Source organism: Ruditapes philippinarum, unplaced genomic scaffold (genome assembly GCF_026571515.1).
Source record: "Ruditapes philippinarum isolate M1 unplaced genomic scaffold, ASM2657151v2 ctg1079_1_1_1_1, whole genome shotgun sequence".
Classification (NCBI taxonomy): Eukaryota; Metazoa; Mollusca; class Bivalvia; order Venerida; family Veneridae; genus Ruditapes; species Ruditapes philippinarum.
In genome coordinates, this window is record NW_026855141.1 from 1 (window position 1) to 23,725 (window position 23,725).

General features: G+C 32.7%; 1 protein-coding gene across 1 annotated transcript; it reads right to left on the reverse strand.

Moving 5' to 3' along the window:
* Positions 1-6,829: 6,829 nt before the first annotated feature.
* Positions 6,830-23,710, reverse strand: LOC132742249 (exosome component 10-like). The gene is made up of 21 exons (XM_060730597.1): positions 23,578-23,710; positions 22,887-23,023; positions 22,191-22,314; positions 21,681-21,785; positions 20,904-21,060; positions 20,032-20,089; positions 19,538-19,724; positions 18,834-18,977; positions 17,965-18,155; positions 17,278-17,434; positions 15,953-16,101; positions 14,946-15,108; positions 13,777-13,912; positions 12,875-12,975; positions 12,520-12,600; positions 11,601-11,681; positions 10,851-10,926; positions 10,366-10,526; positions 9,336-9,798; positions 7,460-7,524; positions 6,830-7,056 (listed from the first exon to the last, which is right to left on the reverse strand). Exons 1-21 carry the CDS (start codon positions 23,656-23,658, stop codon positions 6,994-6,996), a joined length of 2,880 nt encoding a protein of 959 aa, XP_060586580.1. The 5' UTR covers positions 23,659-23,710; the 3' UTR covers positions 6,830-6,993.
* Between the last annotated feature and the right edge of the window lie 15 nt (positions 23,711-23,725).

Genomic DNA, 23,725 nt, shown 5'->3' on the forward strand with positions numbered 1-23,725 from the left:
TATACAGTTTCTTTTGGACGTTTTGTAACTAGTCATTTAAAAAGGGGACTTTGTCTCTGTCTTTTTCCTAACTTTTTAAGAAAAAAACTATGGAAAAATCTTTGCAGAATTATAATTTAATGAAGCACAAATGTTTACGGAATCAATTTTTTTTGAGTTACTACAACTATTATTTTAAATCATTGAATTTCAAGAAAAGTTTCTAATGGTACCTTGAAAAATTAATTGTAACAAAAGTTTAAATATTCTATTTGCAAAGTTGATCGTATGTGTCTATGATGACATCAACTTCTTAAAGAAGCAAGTGAAATCGTACACTTCCCCTTTTTTCTATCAATTTCACTTTCTATATATATTATTTCTATAATCTCGTGTCAGTGATATCCTTTATTTTTAGAGAGAATAACTCCAGAAAGATGTTTAAAAGGTTTCATAACTGTTCCTTTTGTATAATGCCCTGTGGGCTACAACGTATTAATGCAAATATTTGCTTTGGCATGGCAAGGAAAATATATAGTCGAAGTCTGGGTCAGACCACTTTCAAATATGATGTACGGCAATTGATCGAACAAATCTCTCTTAAAGGCTACGAGTGTGTAATCAGTGCATATTCTAATAACTACAACGTTTGAAATCTTGTGATAAAAACATGGCAAACATCTCTCACGCATTGCTTGCGCAGCTTGAATCTACAGCGATGAGATGTACAAGAAATACCTGTAATAAGAATCCAACAGATGTTCCAGCAATAAGCACTATATTTTCGCTGCTAGAAACGGTGCCGTCCAGTGCGATCACGTGACCAGTCTCCGTTCCTAGTAGATATGTAGCGGTCATTTTATGCGAATAACATTCGTATCCAAGAACCAACTTATAATATTTAAGGTAATCTGAAAGCATTTGGTCATATAATTATATCAGTAGTTCTATTTTTCATCTTTACCATCAATATGAGTATCTTTTTTATTTCTGATGAATTAATTTTACTTAAATGACCATAAACGTATATTTATAACATCTAGACAGTAGTATGTTTCGAAATCATATTCTATATACATCGTAAAAAATTACATTACCCATATTTTTTTCGAATTCGGTACAGTCAATTCCATCACTGTACGGAAAATCAAAATCATTTTCAGCTTTAAGAATACTTTGATTTATTTCACTCGTTTTGAAGACACAAATCGCAGTGTTACCGGATGGATTGGCAGGGTCATTTCCTCTGGTGAACGCGCCCACTAAAATGCTGTCATTACTCAAAATTCCGAGGGAATCAGGGGCATCTATTAGTACAACCTTTTGAATAAGATTATACTCAATGTCATTGTATATACAACTAAGAATTACACTTGTGAATGCATGTTCTTCATCTACATAATAATATGTGAACAGTCTTAAGAGCTTTGAAACATAGTTTACACTTCTAATATTTTTCTTTTGATTTGTCACTAAATATGTAATCCGGTTAAAATGAAACATGCCTTTGAAAAATATTTTGAATTCAGGAATTTGAGACCTAATTTTGTGAGCATGAAGATATCGTGGATATAAAATAAGCTTTTCGTCAATATTCCGTGTGATGATAAATATGTCGGATCTAATCCAATCTTTACGCGGTGCAGCCTTACTTAAGTCGCCTAAAGAAACGGCTATCGTAACACCCACACCATCCATCGTAACAATACTTTGCACAGGGTCCTCGCTAAAATCCACTAGATATAGATCTATCGAACTTAGAACAGTTTTAATATTATCAATACTTCTTATCTCACATACGCCTTTCTTGTCAGTTCCACATACGAAAATTTTGTCCTGTTCTCCCAGTATAAGTAAAACTTTATTAATGTTTCCGCACGGAATCCACATACTGATACATGTACTAGTTAACTGACTTATGCTTAAGTCATTATTAAGTATGTACAGCATATTGGTGCCTCCAATGTAGATTTTGTCATTAAATACGCGGAGATTCTGCAACGGTCAATTAAGTGTCACAGATTTAAACCGCTGAATTAAAGCAGTGGTGGTCTGGAGAAATAAAATAAAAATTAAAAAACATGATATTCCTTTGTAACTCGGCATCTTAGAAAATCTATGACGTTAACCAAACAAATAAAACAACATGAACAGAAACAATTATTATCATTAATATCATAAAAAAACATTTCATTTCATATTAAAGAAATGAGACATAGACATGATTCAATTAAATTACACAACGCGGAAAAATTATACGTAAGTTAGACACGTGAATCAGGAATTCTTCGCAGTTAAGGAAATTTAATTAAAACATGCACAGATCAGCGTCCATTGTTAAGAGATTATTCACAATTATTTCTAGTTTTAGAAGACATTGTTCGAATGTTACAGGGAAATTATTTTTCGTGATACAATTCGATAACAACGATGATTCTTTTTATATAATAATCTCAGTTTATTTACTTTATTTCCTTCTACAATATCAATTATTTGTATATATTACAGAAATAACAAGATATGTCACTAAAATTGGCTTAAGACCCCGCAAGGAAGCATTGATATTGTGTAAAAAAATTCAAGCGGACAATCAAGATACTATGCACAACTAGGCACGGTGACAAACAATCCTGTGATGTTTCACTGAAACTCCCCCTGCTGTTTTGGTGGTGAAGGGCGGACAAGCTTATTTTACTCGAAAATTGACCATAAAAGGGCCATAACTGTGCAAAAAAAAAAATCAAGCGGAAAATCAAGAGAGTATGCAAACAGTCCTGAAATTCCCCTAGCGATTTTGGTGATGAAGCGCGGACAAGCTTATTTACTCGAAAATAACCATTAAGGGGCCATAAATGTGCAAAAAAAATCAAGTGAAAAATCAAGAGAGTATGCACAACTAGGCTTTTCGACAAATAATCCTGTGAAGTTTCACTGAAATCCCCTATCGGTCTTGGAGATAAAGCGCGGACAAGATTATCGGACGGACGGGCGGAAGGACGGACAGTGCAATTACTATACGCCACCATTCATGGCCATAGATAAGTAGCCATAAAAAGTAACTTAAAATATTGTGATACTCTGCTGCTTTTTTTCTATAGTATCTTAAGTACTAATTTCTAACTTAAAAATGATCTTCTCTGCTTTTGATGAAAGCTTCATCAACATGACTTGCAAATTCTAGATTACTTATTTTTATATCTGCCTTTTAATGTCTAACATTTTCAATCTCTATAAAAGATATCTTAACTGATTCTTAACTTTTTTACTGTAAGTGATTTCGCAGCGTAAAGTATCGGTGTAAAAACGTAGCGCTGATTCTTATTATATGTAGTTTGCAACTGTGATATCTTCTAAATTAGAAACAGGAATTGTATCTAAATGAAAATGTGATGAACATACTCTTCATATTGCCACTCCTTTGTCAAAGATCATTTGTCACAAAAATTTCGAATCGCCTGAGGGATAGAACCAGTGATCCTTGATTTCATATTGAACTGAGCTGGTAGAAGCTCAAAATAACTCTGGTACTCGATCAGTTCTGCTTTGTATTCTATACATTTACCAAAGTATATTCACTTATTTTACTTCTCCTACTGACAGCACATTATTAATTTAACAAAAGCCATTTAGATCATTTATCGCTCATCTATATATATGGTATGCATGAACAAGATATCATTATAAACACATCGGTATTAATAGGCTTGCTGTAGCTACCAGTTTTGATGACCTAAAATGTGATGTCATTGTTTCCGTTCGTGCTCCTGGCCAGCGTTTACGTGACTGGTAATCAATTGAACAAGAGCTGTCGGTAGAACAGCAACGCTCGACTATTCTTAGTGCTTGATAGTAAAAAAAATGCTTGATACAGTTACTCCTCCTGTTTACAGGTTGGGGTAATGATGGTGAACAAGTGTGCAAAGTTTCAAAGCCATATGTCAATGAACTTTGAAAATATTTGAGGTATTACAAAAACTTTAACATAAATTCTAAGTAAAAATAGAGGCATAATTCTGTCAAAATGCTCGATAGAGTTACCTCCTCCTGTCTACAGGTTGGGGTCATGATGGTAAACAAGTGTGCAAAGTTTCAAAGCCATATGTCAATGGACTTGGAATATATTTAAGGTATTACAAAAACTTTAACATAAATTCTAAAATTTTCTAAGTAAAGAAAAAGGCAAAATTTTTCTTTAAATCCATATTACAGTTATAGGCCTTGGAGAGAGTCCTATTATGCTCTCAAAGAAGAGTATAAAATTTCAACATGTTTTTAAGCCATATGTCAATGAATTTTGAAAATATTTGAGGTATTACAAAAACTTTAACGTAAATTCTAAGTCGAAAAAGGGGCATAATTCTGTCAAAATGCTTGATAGAGTTACCTCCTCCTGTCTACAGGTTGGGGTCATGATGGTGAACAAGTGTGCAAAGTTTCAAAGCCATATGTCAATGGACTTGGAAAATATTTGAGGTATTACAAAAACTTTAACGTAAATTCTAAGACGAAAAAGGGGCATAATTCTGTCAAAAATGCTTGATAGAGTTACCTCCTCCTGTTTACAGGTTTGGGTCATGATGGTGAACAAGTGTGCAAAGTTTCAAAGCCATATGTCAATGGACTTTGAAAATATTTGAGGTATTACAAAAACTTTAACATAAATTCTAAGTCGAAAAAGGGGCATAATTCTGTCAATATGCTTGATAGAGTTACCTCCTCCTGTCTACAGGTTGAGGTCATGATGGTGAACAAGTGTGCAAAGTTTCAAAGCCATCTGTCAATGGACTTTGAAAATATTTGAACTATTACAAAAACTTTAACATAAGTGGTTACGCCGACGCCCGGGTGACTAAGTCTACTTATTCTTATCGAATAGTCGAGCTAAAAATGGCAATTGTGTTGCTATATTCAGTATAGTCTTTCAAGTGAAGTAATCATTCCTATAAAATTTCATGTGAATAGATCTACTAGTAGAAGGGGTGACCGTGACAGAACCATTTGAGCAAAATCTATAGAGGACCATTTAAGGATCGTTCCTGTATAGTTTCATCAAAATCCATTTTAATTAGCTCACTTTGAGCTTGTGCTCAGGTGTGCTAAAAATTCTCATGTCAAATCTAAAATTGTCATCATATCAGTATAGAACGTTAGCTAGACTTACTGAAGTGCAGGATGGCCTGTCACCTTATAATACTGGTGATACTAAACAAGTTATTATCGCAGCAAGCATTAATAAGGATTTAAAACGACATGAAGGAGAAAACACATTCAAACATACACATTCTCTAAAATCTTTATTCACTTAACTGTTATAATTGCCAATTATCTGACATATAAGCAATATGATTCATGAAGATTTTTCAGTTTAATATACATGTATAGCTGTTCAAATTAATCGACAAACTTTTGTAAAATTAACATTTTGGCAAAACAATTGCTCACAAAATCGGGTGTGTCGCCTGTGAAAAAAATGAGTTTAGGAGAATGGCCAGGGAAAAAAGAAAATAAAATTAACAAAGGGGAAAAACTCAAAAAAAAAGAAAAAGCAGAGCAGCATTTTCTGTGCACTCCTTTAAATAAATAAACACTTATTAAACTTCAAGTTTTTAAATTTTTAATTTATGAGAAATGGCCTGGAAAGATGTACCAGTTCTTGTGCACTGCGCTTCTTCTTAATGAGATCTATCATCCTATGAAGTTTCAAGTCCCTAGCTTTTATACTTTAGGAGAAATGGCCTTGACTCAAATAAAGTATGAAAATTAACAAAGGGTAATAACTAAAAAAATACGAAATGCAGAGTACCATTTCTTGAGCACTGCACTTCTTCTTAATGAGATCTATCATACGGGTGTCATCGATAAGGATTTTTGTATCGATATATCGGTAATGAATTATCAGCGATACAGCAATATATCGATTGCCAGGCAAAATTAAGCTTTCAAGTCTTTTTTAATTTGTTTTAGTATGCAGTTATATTTAAACACATGCAAAAAATAAATAAACTATGAAAAGTGAACAATTTGTTTCTTTTTTATCATTATAACTTTTAATGACAACTAATGACTAGTAACAATTATGTTAAAAGCCTTTTCCATTTTACTTTTGTTGATGTTGTTGCTATTACATAGTTACGGATTATGCTAAATCCCGTCCTTGCCGTTCCATTAGTAGGCCCGGTTAAATTGGCAAATTATTGTGTTTAGAACCAGAATAGTTATTAAAGTTTAACATATGTAATCATAATTTTCACAAAGAAAAACTTTCAAAAATTTTCTTGGCATTTTCCGTTTTTAAAATCTGAAAAATCTTGACCCTCACTGAGCAGACATGCGAGATGACCGCCGACAAAAGTAACTCCTATATGTCGCTTTTTTCAAGGCGACACAAAAACTTAAGGTATAATGTTAAGATATACTGTATAATACACTTAAGTGTAAATTATATTTGCAAAACAATAAAAACTGTGAAATTCAATTCCATAACAAAATCCTCAACCATTAAAATTTTAGACCAAATAAACATTTGTAACAAGATGAACTATAAAAATATCTTGTCATAATATAATGAACAAATTTAATACTTCAAATATTTCAGAATACCAGAAAACTATCAAAATGTTAAAGAAAGCATTGAACAGTAATAAATTTAACTTTCTTTTAAAGATATTTTTATAAAGATATATTCTTTTCAAATTTGATATTTTGAAAATACTGTCTGATAATTGCTATGTTTATAGTAATTAACAATAACATTAATTGTATATAACACAAATTATTTTTTTAATTGTGAAAATTTTTAACTTAGTACATGTACATTTTTTCTCAACGATGCTTTTTTAAAAAAATATTTTGGCTCGTCTTGAAGCATGCAGCATTAAGAAAAATGTTCATGATTTTGTATGTTTTGCATACTAATTTCACTTTTTCTACATTATATTATATCTAATGTTTACAGCTGTCAATATGACATTGGCTCAAAACCTTCATCAAACAAAAACATAAACATGTTTAATGCTATTTTTGTTTCCATGAGTAACTTTTCTGTCCTCTTTTACTGTAAGCTTTACTTCTCGATCCCTGAAAGTGATAAAAAGATCTGTAATTAGGACTCGGTTTTTTATGATATGATAATTCAAATAATTTTGTTGACATAATCTTCAACTTGAGGGACAATTTTGTCATACACGATTAACTGTTAAAATGCTCTACTTGTAAACTTCTAACCCTTTGAAAATACCATACACTTAGTATACCCTCTGTAAAGTACGTTAACAAAATGCAACACCCTTAGCTGATAAACAAGCAACAATAATATGGAAGTGTACTACAGTCAACAAAAGTTTACCTCTCGCCAGAGGCTTGCATAATATAATTTTATTGAACTCGTTCATAAATAAATAAATTTGGTATTGAACCTAAAGTCATTCAATATAAATTACATAAATGGAAGGGGCAAATTTCAATATGTACAAGAACTGACCTTATTTTTTCCTCTTCTATTTTGAAACTGTGGGTCATAATAATCTGAATCCTTCGATGAATTACCTGAAATTGTAATTAAAAACATTCTTTAAATGATTACAAAACATTACTGAAAGTCATTGAAAAGTTCATTCACTGTTTTAAGAATACTATTCTGGATTTGTTTTATGTTACCCGGCAACAATCCCTGCCTTTACTAGGGCTTGATAACCTCAGGAGCTTTTCCATGTAATATTTTGATAGGCCAGCAGCTGATGGCTTGTTTAAATCATTCCATCAAGTGTAAGATGGATAGTTTTCTTAGATAAGAGGGCCATGATGGCCCTGAAATCGCTCACCTGTATATAGGCCCCCAGGGCAGGGCCAATTTTAACCCAGGGGGTTTTATTTGAACAAACTTGGTTGACACCCATTTGAAGATGTTTCTTGATAAATATCTAAGCTCTAGCTGTAAGAAGATTTTTCAAAAGTTTTTACTATACACATATAGGGAAAAACAATGACCCCCCCCCCCTTTCTGGGCGGGCCCATTTTTGTCCTCAGGGCTTTAATTTGAACAAACTTGGTAGTCACTCACTAGAAGATAGTTCATGCTAAATATCTTAGCCCTAGCTCTTAGGATTTTTTAAAAGAAGACTTTTTAAGTTTTTAATATATACATATTAATATAAGGAAAATCAATGATCCCTGGGGCAGGGCCAATTTTGACCCCAGGGTCCTTATTTGAATAAACTTGGTAGACACCCACTAGAAGATGTTTCATGCTTAATATCTAAGCTCTAGCTATTTGGGCTTTTTAAAAGATTATTTTTTAAGTTTTTACTATATACATAAAGGGAAAAATTATGACCCCTGGGGCGGTGCCAGTTTTGACCCCAGGGCTTTTATTTGAACAAACTTTGTAAGCTCTAGCTATTTGGATTTTTTAAAAGAGGATTTTTAAAGTTTTTACTATATACAAATAAGGAAAATCAATAACCCACGGGGCAGGACCAATTTTGACCCCAGGGCATTTATTTGAACAAATTTGGTAGACACCCACTAGAAGATGTTTCATGCTTAATATCTAAGCTCTAGCTATTTGGGCTTGTTAAAAGAAGATATTTTAAGTTTTTTCTTTCGGTTGCCATGGCAACCAGAGTTCTGCTTAGAATTAAATTCTTTGAACAACTTTTAAAGTTGACTACCAAAGAAACATTCCTGTGAAGTTTGGATGAAATTGGCTAAGCGGTTTATGAGGAGATGTCGTTTAAAGTAAAAGTTTACGGACAGACCGACACTGGACGAAAAGCGAACACAAAAGCTCACTATGTCACTCTGTGACAGGTGAGCTAAAATGTAAGGTTAATCACTGTGGATCATTCTGTGAATAAAAACTTGTTAAATATCTAACATGTGTATGATCATATAATCTGTCACTTCTTTAAAGAAACAAGTCAAAACAGTTCTATCTTAGTAGTTGTACAGTTTGATATTTACTTGCTGTTCGGGAAGAGCTTTTTTTGACACTGGGATATCTAAGTATTACATCAGCTCCTGATGATTAGGTGAACATGTCCTGTACCCAGACATACAAACATAAAATAATGGCTATAATATACCTAACAAAAAAGAAATTATCGTCGGGTGTCCTAAATTCGTCCCTGTCCTAGAGTCAACACCCTTACTGTGTATGTCAGAAAGTCTCAACAAATGTCAGTTAATAAAGAAAACAGTTGTATATTTTTATACAGCAAAGCAAATTCAATGTATCTGCAAAATTTCTTTATCATAGTACGCTTGGATCATAAGGAAATATTGTGTATCAAACTAGCACTGTAAAATGCTTAGGTTAACTAATTATGGCCACCCAGAGGATATAAAACATCCAATACCTTGTAATAACTTCTTAGCACCTTCTGCATAATCATACGGTTTAAATCCTTTACTTTCCTCTTTATCCTCTTCCTTATCATCATCTAGTATCACTATAGCTTCTTCACTTCCTTTATTCTCAGTTCTGTTGTCACTTTCTTTATTCACTGTTCTAGATTTATTTCCTGTATTCACAGTTACAGATAAATTTTCTGCTGTTTCCATTGTCAAATCAACCACTGGTTCAGCATCACCTAGCTTTCCCTTTTTCTTGTCTTTTTTCATTTTCCTTTTTAACTTCCTCTGTTCCATTTTTTCCTTTATCTTTTCCGCTAAATTAAAAGGTTGCTGATCGTCTGGATTTTCTCCTAGAGCCACATCATTGGTCCGTTCTAGCTCTCTCAAATGGCTTAAATGTTTCTGAACACTTTCTATAATATCTATATCTTGTCTTTTCTCCTTCTTTTTTTTCTTTGATGGCACCTGGAAATTAATGAATACGTAAAAATCTGGAAAAGGGGAAATCAATCTAGACTAATTAAAACAAAGGATATAGTTGCAGATTGGGTTTTATTGGGTCTGTTTATGTAAGATAATGTGCAACATTTCTCATGTATCTTATCACCGGCTAAACTACCCAACTTCTGATTTCTTTATATTAAATTACTTATTCTTCAAGGGTATCTCCAAAGGCATACTTTAACAGTTAAGAAATTTGAATTAGAATGACTAAATTTATGTAATATAAGTAATGTGACCGTAATTTTTCCATGTTAAAATAAATGGAGATTGAGTGCATGAAGTCTGAGGTTATTCTGCAATAAAATTAGTGAAATAAGAAACTGAATAAATAAACCAGTGCTAGGGGACATAAGAGATGTTGCACATTAACTTACCACTTATAAACAGACTCAAAAATAGAATTTTAGTTTTAAGTTTATAGTTATCAAACAATGTTGAACATATTATATACCAGACCCAACCTGTAACTGTATAAAACAATAAAGTCTCCAGACAATACATATCATATGATTATAATCTATGAATTACCTGAAACCTTAGAGGTATTTCAACATCCTGTGGCAGTGCCTTCTTATCATCTTCAGTTTTCTCAGTGCTAGGGTTCGGGTCTCCATCTTCAAACCTGATATGCTGGTTCACTGAGGAACTGTTACCATGTAAATCTGTGCGTGACCTCTTACTGGGCGGAGCTGAAAAAAGTTAACTTCTTTACATCATATTTTTCTCAACACAGGTAAAAATATACTACATGTTTAACATTTGTTTAGCACACCAAAATGTTTTCCATATGTAAATCATTTGTTTCATTTGTTTTGAAAAGCATGTGTTTTACATGTGGTGAATATTATGTTGTTGTTTTTTTACATGTTTTAAACGGACACAATCACCAGGGTAAGTAAAACAGCTTTCCAAATACTTTGCATAGTCAAGAAAGAAAGTTTTTGCAAAATTATACTGGGGACCTTCAAGTTTTTATCAAACTCAAGATAAAGGAAATATCTTGAAATCAATACCTGAACCATTAGCACCATCAGCCTCTATTGACTTCCTCTTTACTGATGACGGCAGCAACTTCCATGGTGGACTTTTCTGTGTAAAATGAAAAAATTGTATTTATTGCATGACTTCCCTTGTCTTTTTATGTAGTATAACCATAATGTATTTCTTTATATTACACACATATTGTCACTTTAGTGCAGTAACGGGTTAACTCATTATATAACTTAATAGAAGTTAACCCATTACTTTACTAAGTTGACGATATAATACAACTACCATATCAGTATATGTTAAGCATTCATTTCAAAATGAAGCTGTAACTGAATTGTTTTCATTAAATTTAGTTATGTGATGTAAGGTAGTCATGTGGTGTAAGGTAGTCATGTGATGTAAGGTAGTCATGTGAAATAAGGTAGTCATGTGGTGTAAGGTAGTCATGTGATGTAAGGTAGTCATGTGATTTGAGGTAGTTATGTGATTTGAGGTAGTCATGTGATTTGAGGTAGTTATGTGATTTGAGGTAGTCATGAGATGTAAGGTAGTTATGTGATTTGAGGTAGTCATGAGATGTAAGGTAGTTATGTGATGTTAGGTAGTCATGTGATGTAAGGTAGTTATGTGATTTGAGGTAATCATGTGTTGTAAGGTAGTCTTGTGTTGTCGGGTAGTCGTGTGACGTAAGGTAGTCTTTATGTATTTTACATAAATATAAACCTTACAGACTGTTTCTTTGTAACAGGTCATCAAATCTGGAGAAAACTTACCATTATACTTTCAGCCTTATCACCTGGTAATTTAGCAGGTCTGATGACTGAAGATCCTTTCTTTGCATCAACCGGAATATACTGGTAATATGAAAAATACAAAGCTCATTTCATCAACTATACATAATATATTGGTAAATATATTCATATATTGATTTGTGTATATAATACATTTTACATATAATGATTTTTCTTTATAATTCTTGTAATAAGTATGTAAACTACAGTGTGCCAATTTTGCACTTGCACTCAAGCCCATGGCTAGTAGACTTTGCTTCAGAACCATCAAATTTTACAAGTAACCAGTCTGAATGGCATGTGAAAAATCAGCAAAATTATCACCTTAGTTTCTGAAAATGAAATGACTGAATTTCAAATGAAACACTCATTTACCCTCCATTCTGGAAATAGAACTATAAACTGCATAGCTCATTATTCTGGATTTGTTTCCCACTTTTAAAGTCAACCTTTTTTGGCTTGTTAAAACCCTTATGTGGCTAGTAGATATTGCTAATCACAAGTCTTAATATGTTGTACTTTTCGCTCCCTAAATTTGTTGACCGTATATAAATGTAGAAATAATACTTTGAAAATTGATAAAAGTCTGTTTGGTACATTGTTTTGATATCAACTACAAGGATTTTAAACACACTGTCATAAAAATAAACAAGAATTGTCATTGGAACCAGACAACTACCCCCCCCCCCCCCCCCCCAGCATGGACCAATACCAGTGGAGAAACTATGACCCTTCATTTGCAAAAAAGGCATGGTTTCAATACTATAAAAAGAGTGTTACAAGAATATGTTTTGCTCATTATTACAAATTGTCCTTTAACACAAAGCAGTTCCACGAACTGGACAAACACAAAATGTCCCTAAATTGTCAATGTATTAGTGTAAAACATTTAAAAACCTACCTGTTCATATGGATTGGTCAAGCCAGCTTTGACTTCTTTCACAATTTTCTGTACAGCAGTCAAGGCTGCTTTAGTATTTGGCTGAAATAAAAACAAAATACTGACAAACATGCTTAACTATCAAAAATGTTATCTATTAAGCATGTTTAACTATTCAAGCATGCTCAACTATCAAGCATGTTTAACTATCAAGGAGGTTTATCTATTTAGGTTTGTTTAAATATAAACCATTTATACAGTATGTTTAACCTTTCAAGAATGTTTATCTACTTAAGCATGTTATCTTTCCTATCGTTTACACATTGCTAAAAGTAAAATAGCTAGTCATTTATAAAAGTTTCATACAAAAACTTACTTTTGAATCAAAGACAGTTAATAAAGGATGTGACTTGACAACAATCACACTATCAGCTGTATTTGAGAACATACTTGACTTTCTTGCCACCAGGGACGAGTCTGAAAATTATATCAATATATTTATATACAAGCATTTATCTCTCAACAACACTGTAACCATCATCTGTCAACTCTGCAGAAGGAGGAGTCCCTAGAAGATGTCCCTCCTTGCCTTATTTCAGGCACAAAGAGACACCAGGGTAGAAAAACTTACTTTCCAAAAGGTAGATAATTAGCATCCTCACATATACAGTGTATGTATATCTCAAAGCTGCATGCCTCCAGATGAACCATAATATTTCAAGATAATCAAGCTTTTATAAAAAATTAACAACATTAATTAACTAAGTTTTTAAGAAAGAATAAAAAAAGTTTCAAGATTAATGTGAAAATTTACATGCTATTTGGTGATTTTTTGCAGTATTTTTCACTATATTTCTACAGTGTGGCTAAGGTATTAATGGCTATTTTTGCATATTTTGACCTCTTTTTTCTTTATCATTGTGGATTGAAAGTGCCATTTGCAATGTGTAAATTTCCTTCTTAATTTACTTCATTATTATTAACTTTTAAGAACAATTTCAAAATTTTCATGAAAATTAGCATGAATCTGGAGGCATACTGCTTTAAGAGAATAGATGACATAAATTTTAGCTTCCAGTTTATCAGTGAAACAACTTGGTTAGCCCTCATACGCTTTGAATAGTCAATTTTTATAGTGGAGTAAAAAGTAAAAACTAGGTTTCCTAGAACAAAAGGACAAAACCTTCCTTAACAAACAAAGGTGCTACACCAGTGTTTACATCATGGGGAGATGGATAACCTTACAATACCTAGAAAAATAATCTAAAATTTCGTTACCTAGGAGACAGGTATCTGTTTCCATGATTACATTATCCTGGTGTGACAGATCATGTGGACAATGTAACAAACTATCAACATTATATTTAGGATGTTGATGTTGTGTTGGTCTCCTCTCATGTTTCACCAGCTCAACCTGAAAAATACATGAAAAATAAAATAAAATGTTTATTGCTTTTTCACATAAAAAAGAAAACGCCCATGGCTTGAAGCCTTAAGTGGTGTGATTGTCAAGTCATTAAATATCATTATTAATTATCTTTTCAATATTAGGCATGTTTTAACTTCAAATGTAAGGCTAATATGAAGTTACCATTGACATTATGAACATAAAACAAGGCCATTATGCAAAATGTACTGTCTTTATGAGAAAACTCGACTATTATGAGATTGGAGAATTTTGAATGGCTCTCCAGCTCCGCCATTATGAATTGAAAAAAGTCGCCATTTTGAATTGCTGCAGCGTAGGTTTCTGAGACATTTTTACAACAAGAATCTCATTTGTAATACCTCACAACAACAGAATTTCACATTAGTTACTTAAGTACTTAACTTTTTTAGATTATGTGTAGTTAATAAATAAAATTGTCAATGATTAAGTGTTTTCATAATGGCCTTGTTATTGGGCTTTAGACTGTCATATTAGCCTTATATAAACAACTTGACCATCGGAGTCAACAAATTGAACAGTTACAAATATATGTAGTACATGTTTATTTATTATCTGTACTGTATGTTTGTCATATCTCAGTGATTGGACAAACTTACTGGATTTCCAAGATAACTAAACAGTAATTACCAAGTTCTCTACATTTGGCCCACAATTAATGCCATATGATTTCTGAATCAGTAATGAGAACGAAATGACCATTAGATTAATGTCAGATATCAATTGTCACCCAAAGATTGTTCTTTTTACTAATCTGATGTTCCCTCTATTAAGCTAAGCAGGAGGACTTATATATAAATAGTCTATACAGGTAACATATATGAGAGCTTTACTTCAAAAGCTCATGACTTTAGTAAGCACCTAGTGCTTCTGTTAAAATCCCTTGCATGTATTATGATAGTATGGATGTTAAAATGTTTGTATATTGTAGTCAGATTATATAATATATACAATAAATATGTTTAAACTAAAAGTATACGAGACATTCTCAAATACGTACCTTGTGTAACGGAGCTTCTCTTGCTTTCTTAATGATGGCATGTATCTCATTAAGGTATTGTCGTACTAGAGGGGGTATAGGATTACAACAAGCTAACACACCCTGCTTCTCACGTGGTAATATATCACATATCTGTAACATCATGTGATTTGGTAACACATACCTGAAAATAGTTACATATATATGAGCCGCGTCACAACAAAACCAGCATATTGCGTTTGCGACCAGCATGGATCCAGACCAGCCTGCGCATCCGCGCAGTCTGATCAGAATCCATGCTGTTCGCTTACTTACAAGTAGAGAAACTGATAGCGAACAGCATGGATCCTGATCAGACTGGGCGGATGTGCAGGCTGGTCTGGATCCATGCTGGTCGCAAACGCACTATGTTGGTTTTGTCGTGACGCGGCTCAATTAGATAAGATATCTCCGCATCATCAATCACATTGTATGTGATAGTCAATTTTCAAATATATCATGTTACAAAAGCATGTAATCCAAAAACATGTAGGAGCTATGCTACTTATGTACAGCTGGGTTCTTTAACTTTATACAAGGATATTTAAACAATGTTCAATGCAATTTCAAAAGGGACATTTTTATATCCTGTTAAAAAAGCCCGTTTTAAATTCGAAAAACCAGTATGAGCTATCCTTTTTATGTTCAGTTGTATCCTTTAACCTTTAACAAAAAACAATATTTGAAGAACATTACATTCAATTCAATTTCAAAAGGGAAATTTAAAGAATATTCAATGTAGATACATCATTCTTCAACCATAAATCAAACATTTTAAAACATATACAGTATTTGATAGAAGATAAAAAAATTCTCTACATCAAACAATTTAGAACTGTACATTGTTTAAATGTCAAAACGTAAAAAAAAGGTGCCAGCAGTATGATGACACTGTAAAGTTAAGCAGGCTACCCTGACTTTATATTGGTGATGCAGGCAAATCACCTCTATATTTAAAGCAGAGCTAAACTAACTGATTAAAATTTTACCCATAGCTTTCATCCTCCAGTCTGGCTGTTTCATCCCTCCAGTTAAACATTTCACTTAGTGCCAGCAGTTGTTGGGAGTTAAACACTTTCTTATTCTTCACATATAATTCCTTGTATCCTTCTCGTGTACACTGGGGCTTACGATACACCTATATACAGCATAATAAGTAAATCAGTTGAAATACACCAAAACAACACATATTTCTTTAATCTTTACTAGTTTCGACTGTTGTCTTCATCAGAATAACGTACACAGTATTTGACGTCACGTCCGTTAGGACGCCAACGTCAACGTGACAAATTTGCGCAAAAACGTGAATGTAAAGTAATTAACAAATAGATATGGATAAAAAAGATACAGCGGTTATTAATAATAGAACTATATTTCTACAATATAAAGCAGAGAAAAATGATAAAACCCAACATACCTATATGTCAAAATATATCATATAATTTTATATATACATTCACTGGGAATTAGCGAGAAAGCATTAAGCAGAATTAGTAACACATTATTTAACTTTACTTCAAAATCAATGCATATCTGTAACATTCTGATTAAAATCTGCACTGTAATAAGACTATGTCTTAGGGATCTGACAGCCATCAATAGCAGCAGCAGATCTTTTTCTCTTGACCTTTCAATAAGCTTCTTGCTGTTATAGTTTTGAAAGTGAATCAGCTTCTATTGGTAACCAATAGTACCTGAAAGTGTTGCCACTCTGACATTGAGTATGACTATACTCACTGCTGCTTGAACATGAACCAAGAGTAATGATAACACTATCAAAGGCAAATAACAGCTTGATAATAAATGGGTCATATAGGGGATAATACAGTAAAATTCAATAATAGCTTGATAATAAAAGGGTCACAAAGGGGAATAATGCAGTAAAATTCCATACAAGAGTTATGTGTCTTGATTTACAATTCTGACTCTACAGATATGTGCAGCATGAAAAGTTAATACTTCTATTGTTTTGGAAATAAAACATGCATTCAATCTTTTATCTGGAATTCGCTGAAGTAACAAACATTAAGTAGAATATGTTTACAAAAATCCAAAAAAATTTTGTCGGTCATCAACATAATGACTCCTAAGATGCATGCATATGAAATTTTAAGCAAATATCTTACAAAATTTAATGGATTATCAAACTTCTAATGTATTTTTAATTTAGTATGGTGTTACACCAACATTAGGTTTAGTCCTCAATTATTTTATAAAAGCCAAGTTAAAAATCCATGCATCAATAAAGTCTATGTAAAAACTGGATAACTCTTGCAATAACATTGTGTAGGTCATACAAAAAATGTTATGTTACCTTTGTACAAAGCTTAGCACTTCTTTGAAGAACAGACATGAGAAGATTCTTGGACTCATTGCCTCGTTCCAGCAGTTCATTTTTCATTCTGTCATATATGTGTAACAGGTAGTGTGTGTCTTCTCTCGCATATTTTTTTAGCTCTTCCGGTAACGGCCTGAAAATTTCAGATACAAAACCATCTCGACTCAATGTTCATTAATACAAGCATTGTACCAACAATTTTTGTGTCAGGGACTTTAACGGACTTTAACCATTTGACCATAGAGGTCCTGAATACAAAAATATTACTATTAAATAATCAGAAAACAAAACATTTTTTAACCATTTAAGTGCTGGAGCCAAAAGTGTTAAGCCTTTGCCACCAGTATAGAGTCAGGAGAGCCTGTGCAGTCTGACCAGGCTCTATACTGTTGGCTGACAATTTTTAACTATTAACAGTCCCAAAAATGGAAGTAGGACAAGTCCATTTAAAATATTCAGCATGTTAAGGGTTAAAATTGAACCTAAAATCTATTACACACTTATTTCATTAGGCCCTCCAGGAATCTCCAGGAAATTACTTAAACAGCTGCCTGCCAGCCCACATACGGTGAAAAACGAAATATTAAAAACCTTTCTCTTTTGTTCAGAAACAAGAAATAAACTTTTTAAATGTCTAGCCTTACCATAAAAATATCAAGTTACCTTATTCTCCAGTCAGCAAGCTGGTACTGTTTGTCAGCTGTTATACTGCAGTAGTTTTGTAGAAGATGTGCTAGGGAAAACCGACCTAGATTCATCACCCTGGCTGCCTGTCCCGTATCAAACATGTTCACAACATACAAACCAAGGTCACGTTGTAACCACTCTATATCCATATCAGCACCATGTAATACCTGGAGTCAAAATAAAAACATCAGTAAAGACTTTGTACAATTTGTAGAAAATTTGGCTAACATTTGGTTTGGTGAACTTCTTTTTCTGGTCATAAATGAATTATTAAAATACAATTTGCAAAACAATTAAACATCATTATGTTAAAGATATTTAAAAATATTGATAATGTTTTACATGTTTTGACTTAACACAAAGTAGATATGATATGCCTTAAATCCTACAAACTATAAGTTGACACACTATGAATATATAGTGTCATTAAAACAACAGGTAGTTATTTTTTAAAAAGGACCAGCTTTTCATGACCAGTAATAAGGAACACAGACTTCCATACATTGTATGTTCTATTATTCAAATAAGGCATATTCAGTAAGAATTTTATAGGTTTCATTAAATTTCATAAATTTCATTATATTTCAAATAAGGCATATTGTTTGTTAAGCATAAATGTAAAAGTAGACATAATTATGGTCAGCCACTCTTTGAAATGTTACTGTGCCAAATGTAAATATGCCTTACATTATATCAGGCATTCAAATAACTTTCAGCATAAAAACTTGAAACAATGTTTACATTATTCTCAGTCATTTTAATAATTCAGATGTACTGTATAAGACAATAATTATTTCTTGATGGATTGCATGAAAAATGTCCTTTAGACAAATAAAGCAACTTACTTTAACAATACTCGGATCTGTAAACACTTCATTCAGACACTGTAGTTCACTACGTAAATCTAATGTATCTATGAGATAATCCTGTGAACGTGTTGATATCTGCATTAGACACGTAATACCCTGGAACGTTCTGTAACTATGGTGCTGAAATTGAAATATTTTTCCATGATTGACAGATTCATCATTTAAATTTTGTATGTTATCCCTTAATTTCAACAAAGTTACCAAATGGGATTTTCCCCCCACTGTTTTATTATATGTTGAATGGAATCATCTCTGACATTGCAAACTTGTACATAAGTAAAAAGAAGGTATAATATATATCCGACAGATTGTCTGAACAATAATAATAAACAGCAATGCTTAGTGTTCAGTTGAAAACCTGCGTAACAATAACTAAAATTCTCAAAAACTCATTTTTCACTTTGTAAAGAATTTATTTTGATTTAATCGTGTAGGAAGGTTATAGACACACTCTTATGTTCCTGAAACCAACCAATACTGAGCAATGTAAGCAAAGTTTCTTGCTCAAGAAACCAACAGCTTGCTCCTAACTGTGTCTGAACCAGCACATCCAGTCTGACACCCTTAGTCAACCATGTTTTGACACAGAAAAAACTCAAGATCTTAACTTGTATAACAAAAATCTGGAAACAAAGTGATCCCTCCGAAGCATAAATCACGACAAAATTACATGAAACTACCTCCAGATCTACAGCTATCTCTGTCTGTTTCTTCAGATGATCTAGAACACCAGCAAGCTCCTCTACTTTATTGATCAAAGTACACGGTGTCTCGTCTAGGCTGGCTGGCTCCACTATATCTGATGGCAGCAACTGACCATCCACGTATGTTAACTTGTCCAACTCATACTGGTACGGGTGTGGATATCTTTACAAATAATAAAATGTAATATAATGAATAGGAATCTTTTTGTGCCATGTATTGAACACTCCAGTTTAGCTTGGTTCAGCCAAAAGTTTTTTTTTTTTTAGTTTTTATTTTTGTCATAAGTATGCAGGCTTACTGAGATAGCCAATTATTTGATTGTTCTACCAAAAATTCTTTCCCCGCCTTACCCCTACACTTTCTACAAATACTTTTGATTATTTGACATTTTGTTTTTCAGTACAAACTGAAAGTTAAGTTTTTAACAATGTGAACTTTTCTAGAATGTGTTTTGAACTAGTGTACCTACTTGAAATCTGGTTTCTCGGCCATCTCCGGTGTAACACCCTCAGGTAACTGTAAACTCTCTGAAAATTATGTGTAAATTATTAGGTCTAGAATAACAAAAACAAGTATACATGTTGTTAAGTTATAATATGAAAGCAGATCAAATCCACAACACAAATTTAGCTGGATGGTAAAAATCTTTTATCAATGGCATACACTTTAAGATGTCACTTTGAAAATGATGAAAACCTGGCATTACTTTGAAGAATAGTCCTGTAATGTACATTAAGTCACAATGACCCTGACCAATTCAACCGGAGATCCCATCCAAAGGTAAAGGTCCATGTAAGACACTAACTCATTCAATATATGTTTAAAATTATCAGTCAATAAAACAAAATTTTGAGGGAGAACTAAACTTGCTTTCTAGAGAATTGAAATCATTGTGTTTTTTCTGGTTTTGGTTGGATTTCACATCACACCAACACAGACAGTAGAGATTATATGACATATTTCCAGCTTTACTGGTGGAGAAAAACCTTACATGCTCTTCCGTGCATTGGTTTAGGCACAATTATGTGAGCAAAACCACTGACAATTTCGCTAGCTGGATAGCTTCCTCACATGAAAGAATCCAAAGTCCCTTACAGGATTCGAACCCACAGCCGTGAAGGGCAAGTGTTTAGAAGCCAACAGCCTTAACCATTAAGCTACAGATGCCCCTTGAGAGCATTGGGTTGGTGTTGAAGGTACAAACCAAATCCCAAAATATTTAAGATAATTGTCAATAAATGAATGTGTTATTAGAAACAGTAAGAAATTGTAAAAGCAAATTTTCTAAGGGCAAAAACAGGCAAATCTATGCCCAGACATTTTGTAAAACATAAAAATTACCTTCTAGAGATTTGAGAGCATTGGGTTTGTTTTTTATTATAGGGATAAAAGGCAAAGGTCTGTTGTCCACTTTATCTTTAAACTTCATCTGTGGTCTTTGGATATTCCTGGCAGACAACAGTTTAAAACTCGGAGTAGAAGATGATGCCCCTGGGCTCTGTAAAACAACATTGCAACAATAATTAGAGAATATCATGAGATGAAAAACTAACATACACAAAAATCTTAAAACCCTATTTATCTGTCTTTACCTTGTTAGACTTAACAAGGGATTTCCACCCTATCACTAGGGGCCGAAATAAGGCCCCTAGTGAAATAGCCCCCCTCATTTCAACAACAACAACCAAAAAATTCAAACAGCAGCCAAAAGATCAAACTGTTCTAATTCTGAAATAATTCTGAAATAAATTGAACTGATTTTACTTGTTTCCTGAACTCATTTTACTTCTAACCTACACAAAATGGACAGTTTAAAAGATCATGCACATGTGTAAAAATTAAAAGTCATGAATGATGGTCTATTAATTTTCTTAAATTTCTGAAATTTCCCACAATGCTGAATAATATACATCAAATACAAAAGCACCATGAGAGGACACATTTTGTATAATAAAATTTACATTCAATACAAGTAAGACTTGTTAATGCAGCTGCTGTATTTACTGATTCGTATATAATTATATTAAAGTTTTCAATAACTACAAAAAGTTTGTTCTATATGTCATTAATTTATATAAATTATCATAAACTAGTGATGTTAATATTTTATCTGCTGACCTTTTTATTCCAGCTAGCAGATGTCTGTTGTTTCGGAGTTGCCGTGGCGATGACTAATGAGTTGTCATCTTTCTTTATACCTGAAGCCTCGTCCAACCAATTCCCCTATAACATAGTAAACAACAAAGTCAACAACAGTCATTTAACAATGAATTTTGACCTATAGGTAAAGTTCACTTATAAGTAAAATTCACTAAAATGCTTGCAAAGTAAACATTTCAACAACAATCCAATCTGTGCTTGGCAGTACCAAAAGGGGCATAACTCTGTAAAAAGGTCACTCAAGAGTTATTGGAACTAGACCAATCATGTAAGATAATCACAGAGAACAAGTGTGAAGTTTTAACCTATTCCCCTCAGCAGTTTTGGAGATACTGACTTGTATGCAAAAACTTAAGCCAATGTGGCAGCCAAGCAACGGGATAAGTACAACAGCTCTCTATTCTTTGAATAATCTAACTTAAAAACAGAATAAATTTTGACAAAATAAAGAAAACTTATATAGCATACCACTCTCTCAAGTATTTGGTCATTGGCATCCATCAACATGTCCATCTTGTCTTCAATATCAGCTGCCCCACTAGCTGACCCAAGGTTGACCTTCACATTTTGATGTTTTAATATATTCTGTATCCTAAAGAAAAATATACATGTAGATATTTATTTAAATACATGCTTTTTTGTCTGGGAATATTATCTGTGTTAAAACTGTTGATGGAATAAGGAATAATATATTACAAATTAAAAAGGTTCAGGATATAACATTAATAATTTCAAAGTGAAAGGAAAAATTGTTCCATTATGCTGTGCCGCTCTATGATTAATTACATGTTTAAGGAAAATACTTAATTTCCTTTTTGTTGTTTTTTGTTTGTTTTTTTTTTTTGCATTTTTTCATGTATCAAAAAAAACGTCATGAAAATAGACAGCAAAATTTAAATTGTTTCATTTGCTTAAACAAATCCAACATTGTTTGATGAAATCTACCGGTATACAGTAAAATACCACCTTACAATAAAATCAAAAGCTACCGACAGTGAAACGTCATCAGGCATGCTGGCCTGACTGTATACAGGTTACTATAATTACTTCACTTCTGGTTCCTGCAGGTTAAAGTAAAACTAAAAGATGTACACAGTTTGTCATAATTCAAAACGTTAACAAAAGAATAACTTTCTACAGCTCTTTAATGTAATAGTTACGTACATATGCAGTATCCTTTTGCCTTCAATGTTCATTATGTCCTGAAATCCCTGATAACTTGAGTAGAAATCAAAGTCGTCACCTTCCGCCGGCATCTCATTTGAACATTTGGTTGCTTGCAGGACTGACTTGAGAGTTTTCTAGAAACAGTTATAAAAAAAGATTGCAGTTATTAAAATTTCAGTTGTCTGACATTTTGTTATTGAAAGGTTTATATCATAAAATGACAAACAGAAAGAAAAATATTTGGTTACTGTAACTTTTGTCAGAATTATCTCCCCTTTTTCATGTTTATATTATACATATTTTTTTACTACGTTTCACAAATTTGAAGCAGTAATAAGTAGATGTAGATATCAGAAGTAGGTAATTTTAATAATTAATCAATATCAACCAAACACTGAAACAGGAAAAAAACTGCATTGTCTGGTCATTTCATCTTCAATTTTCTAACAATTATAGCCCTAGTTATTTACAGTTTGCCATATTACTTTACAACTGTAAATCAAGTGTCATCATTTGACTGTTTGTTTCATTATTAATCGAGCTGATGCCAAATTTTCCAAACGTTATCCAAACTTAATTCTTATCCGAATACCTTTCACTTTTAAAACCAGAAATATGAATTACTTAAATGAAACAGCCCCGTGGCTTTTAAAGATTATAAAGTTAACATTATTTTGAAAAAGTTTACTTGAACAAACTGGTTGACATCCGCACAATTCGGAAGAAATTCTGTTTTTTCTTCCGATCCGCATGCTTCTGTGTCCGACATGTTTATTTTGTAATATTTACACTCCGTAATTTTCACTCTCAACTAGTCTGTGTCAGTAAGCAACGAA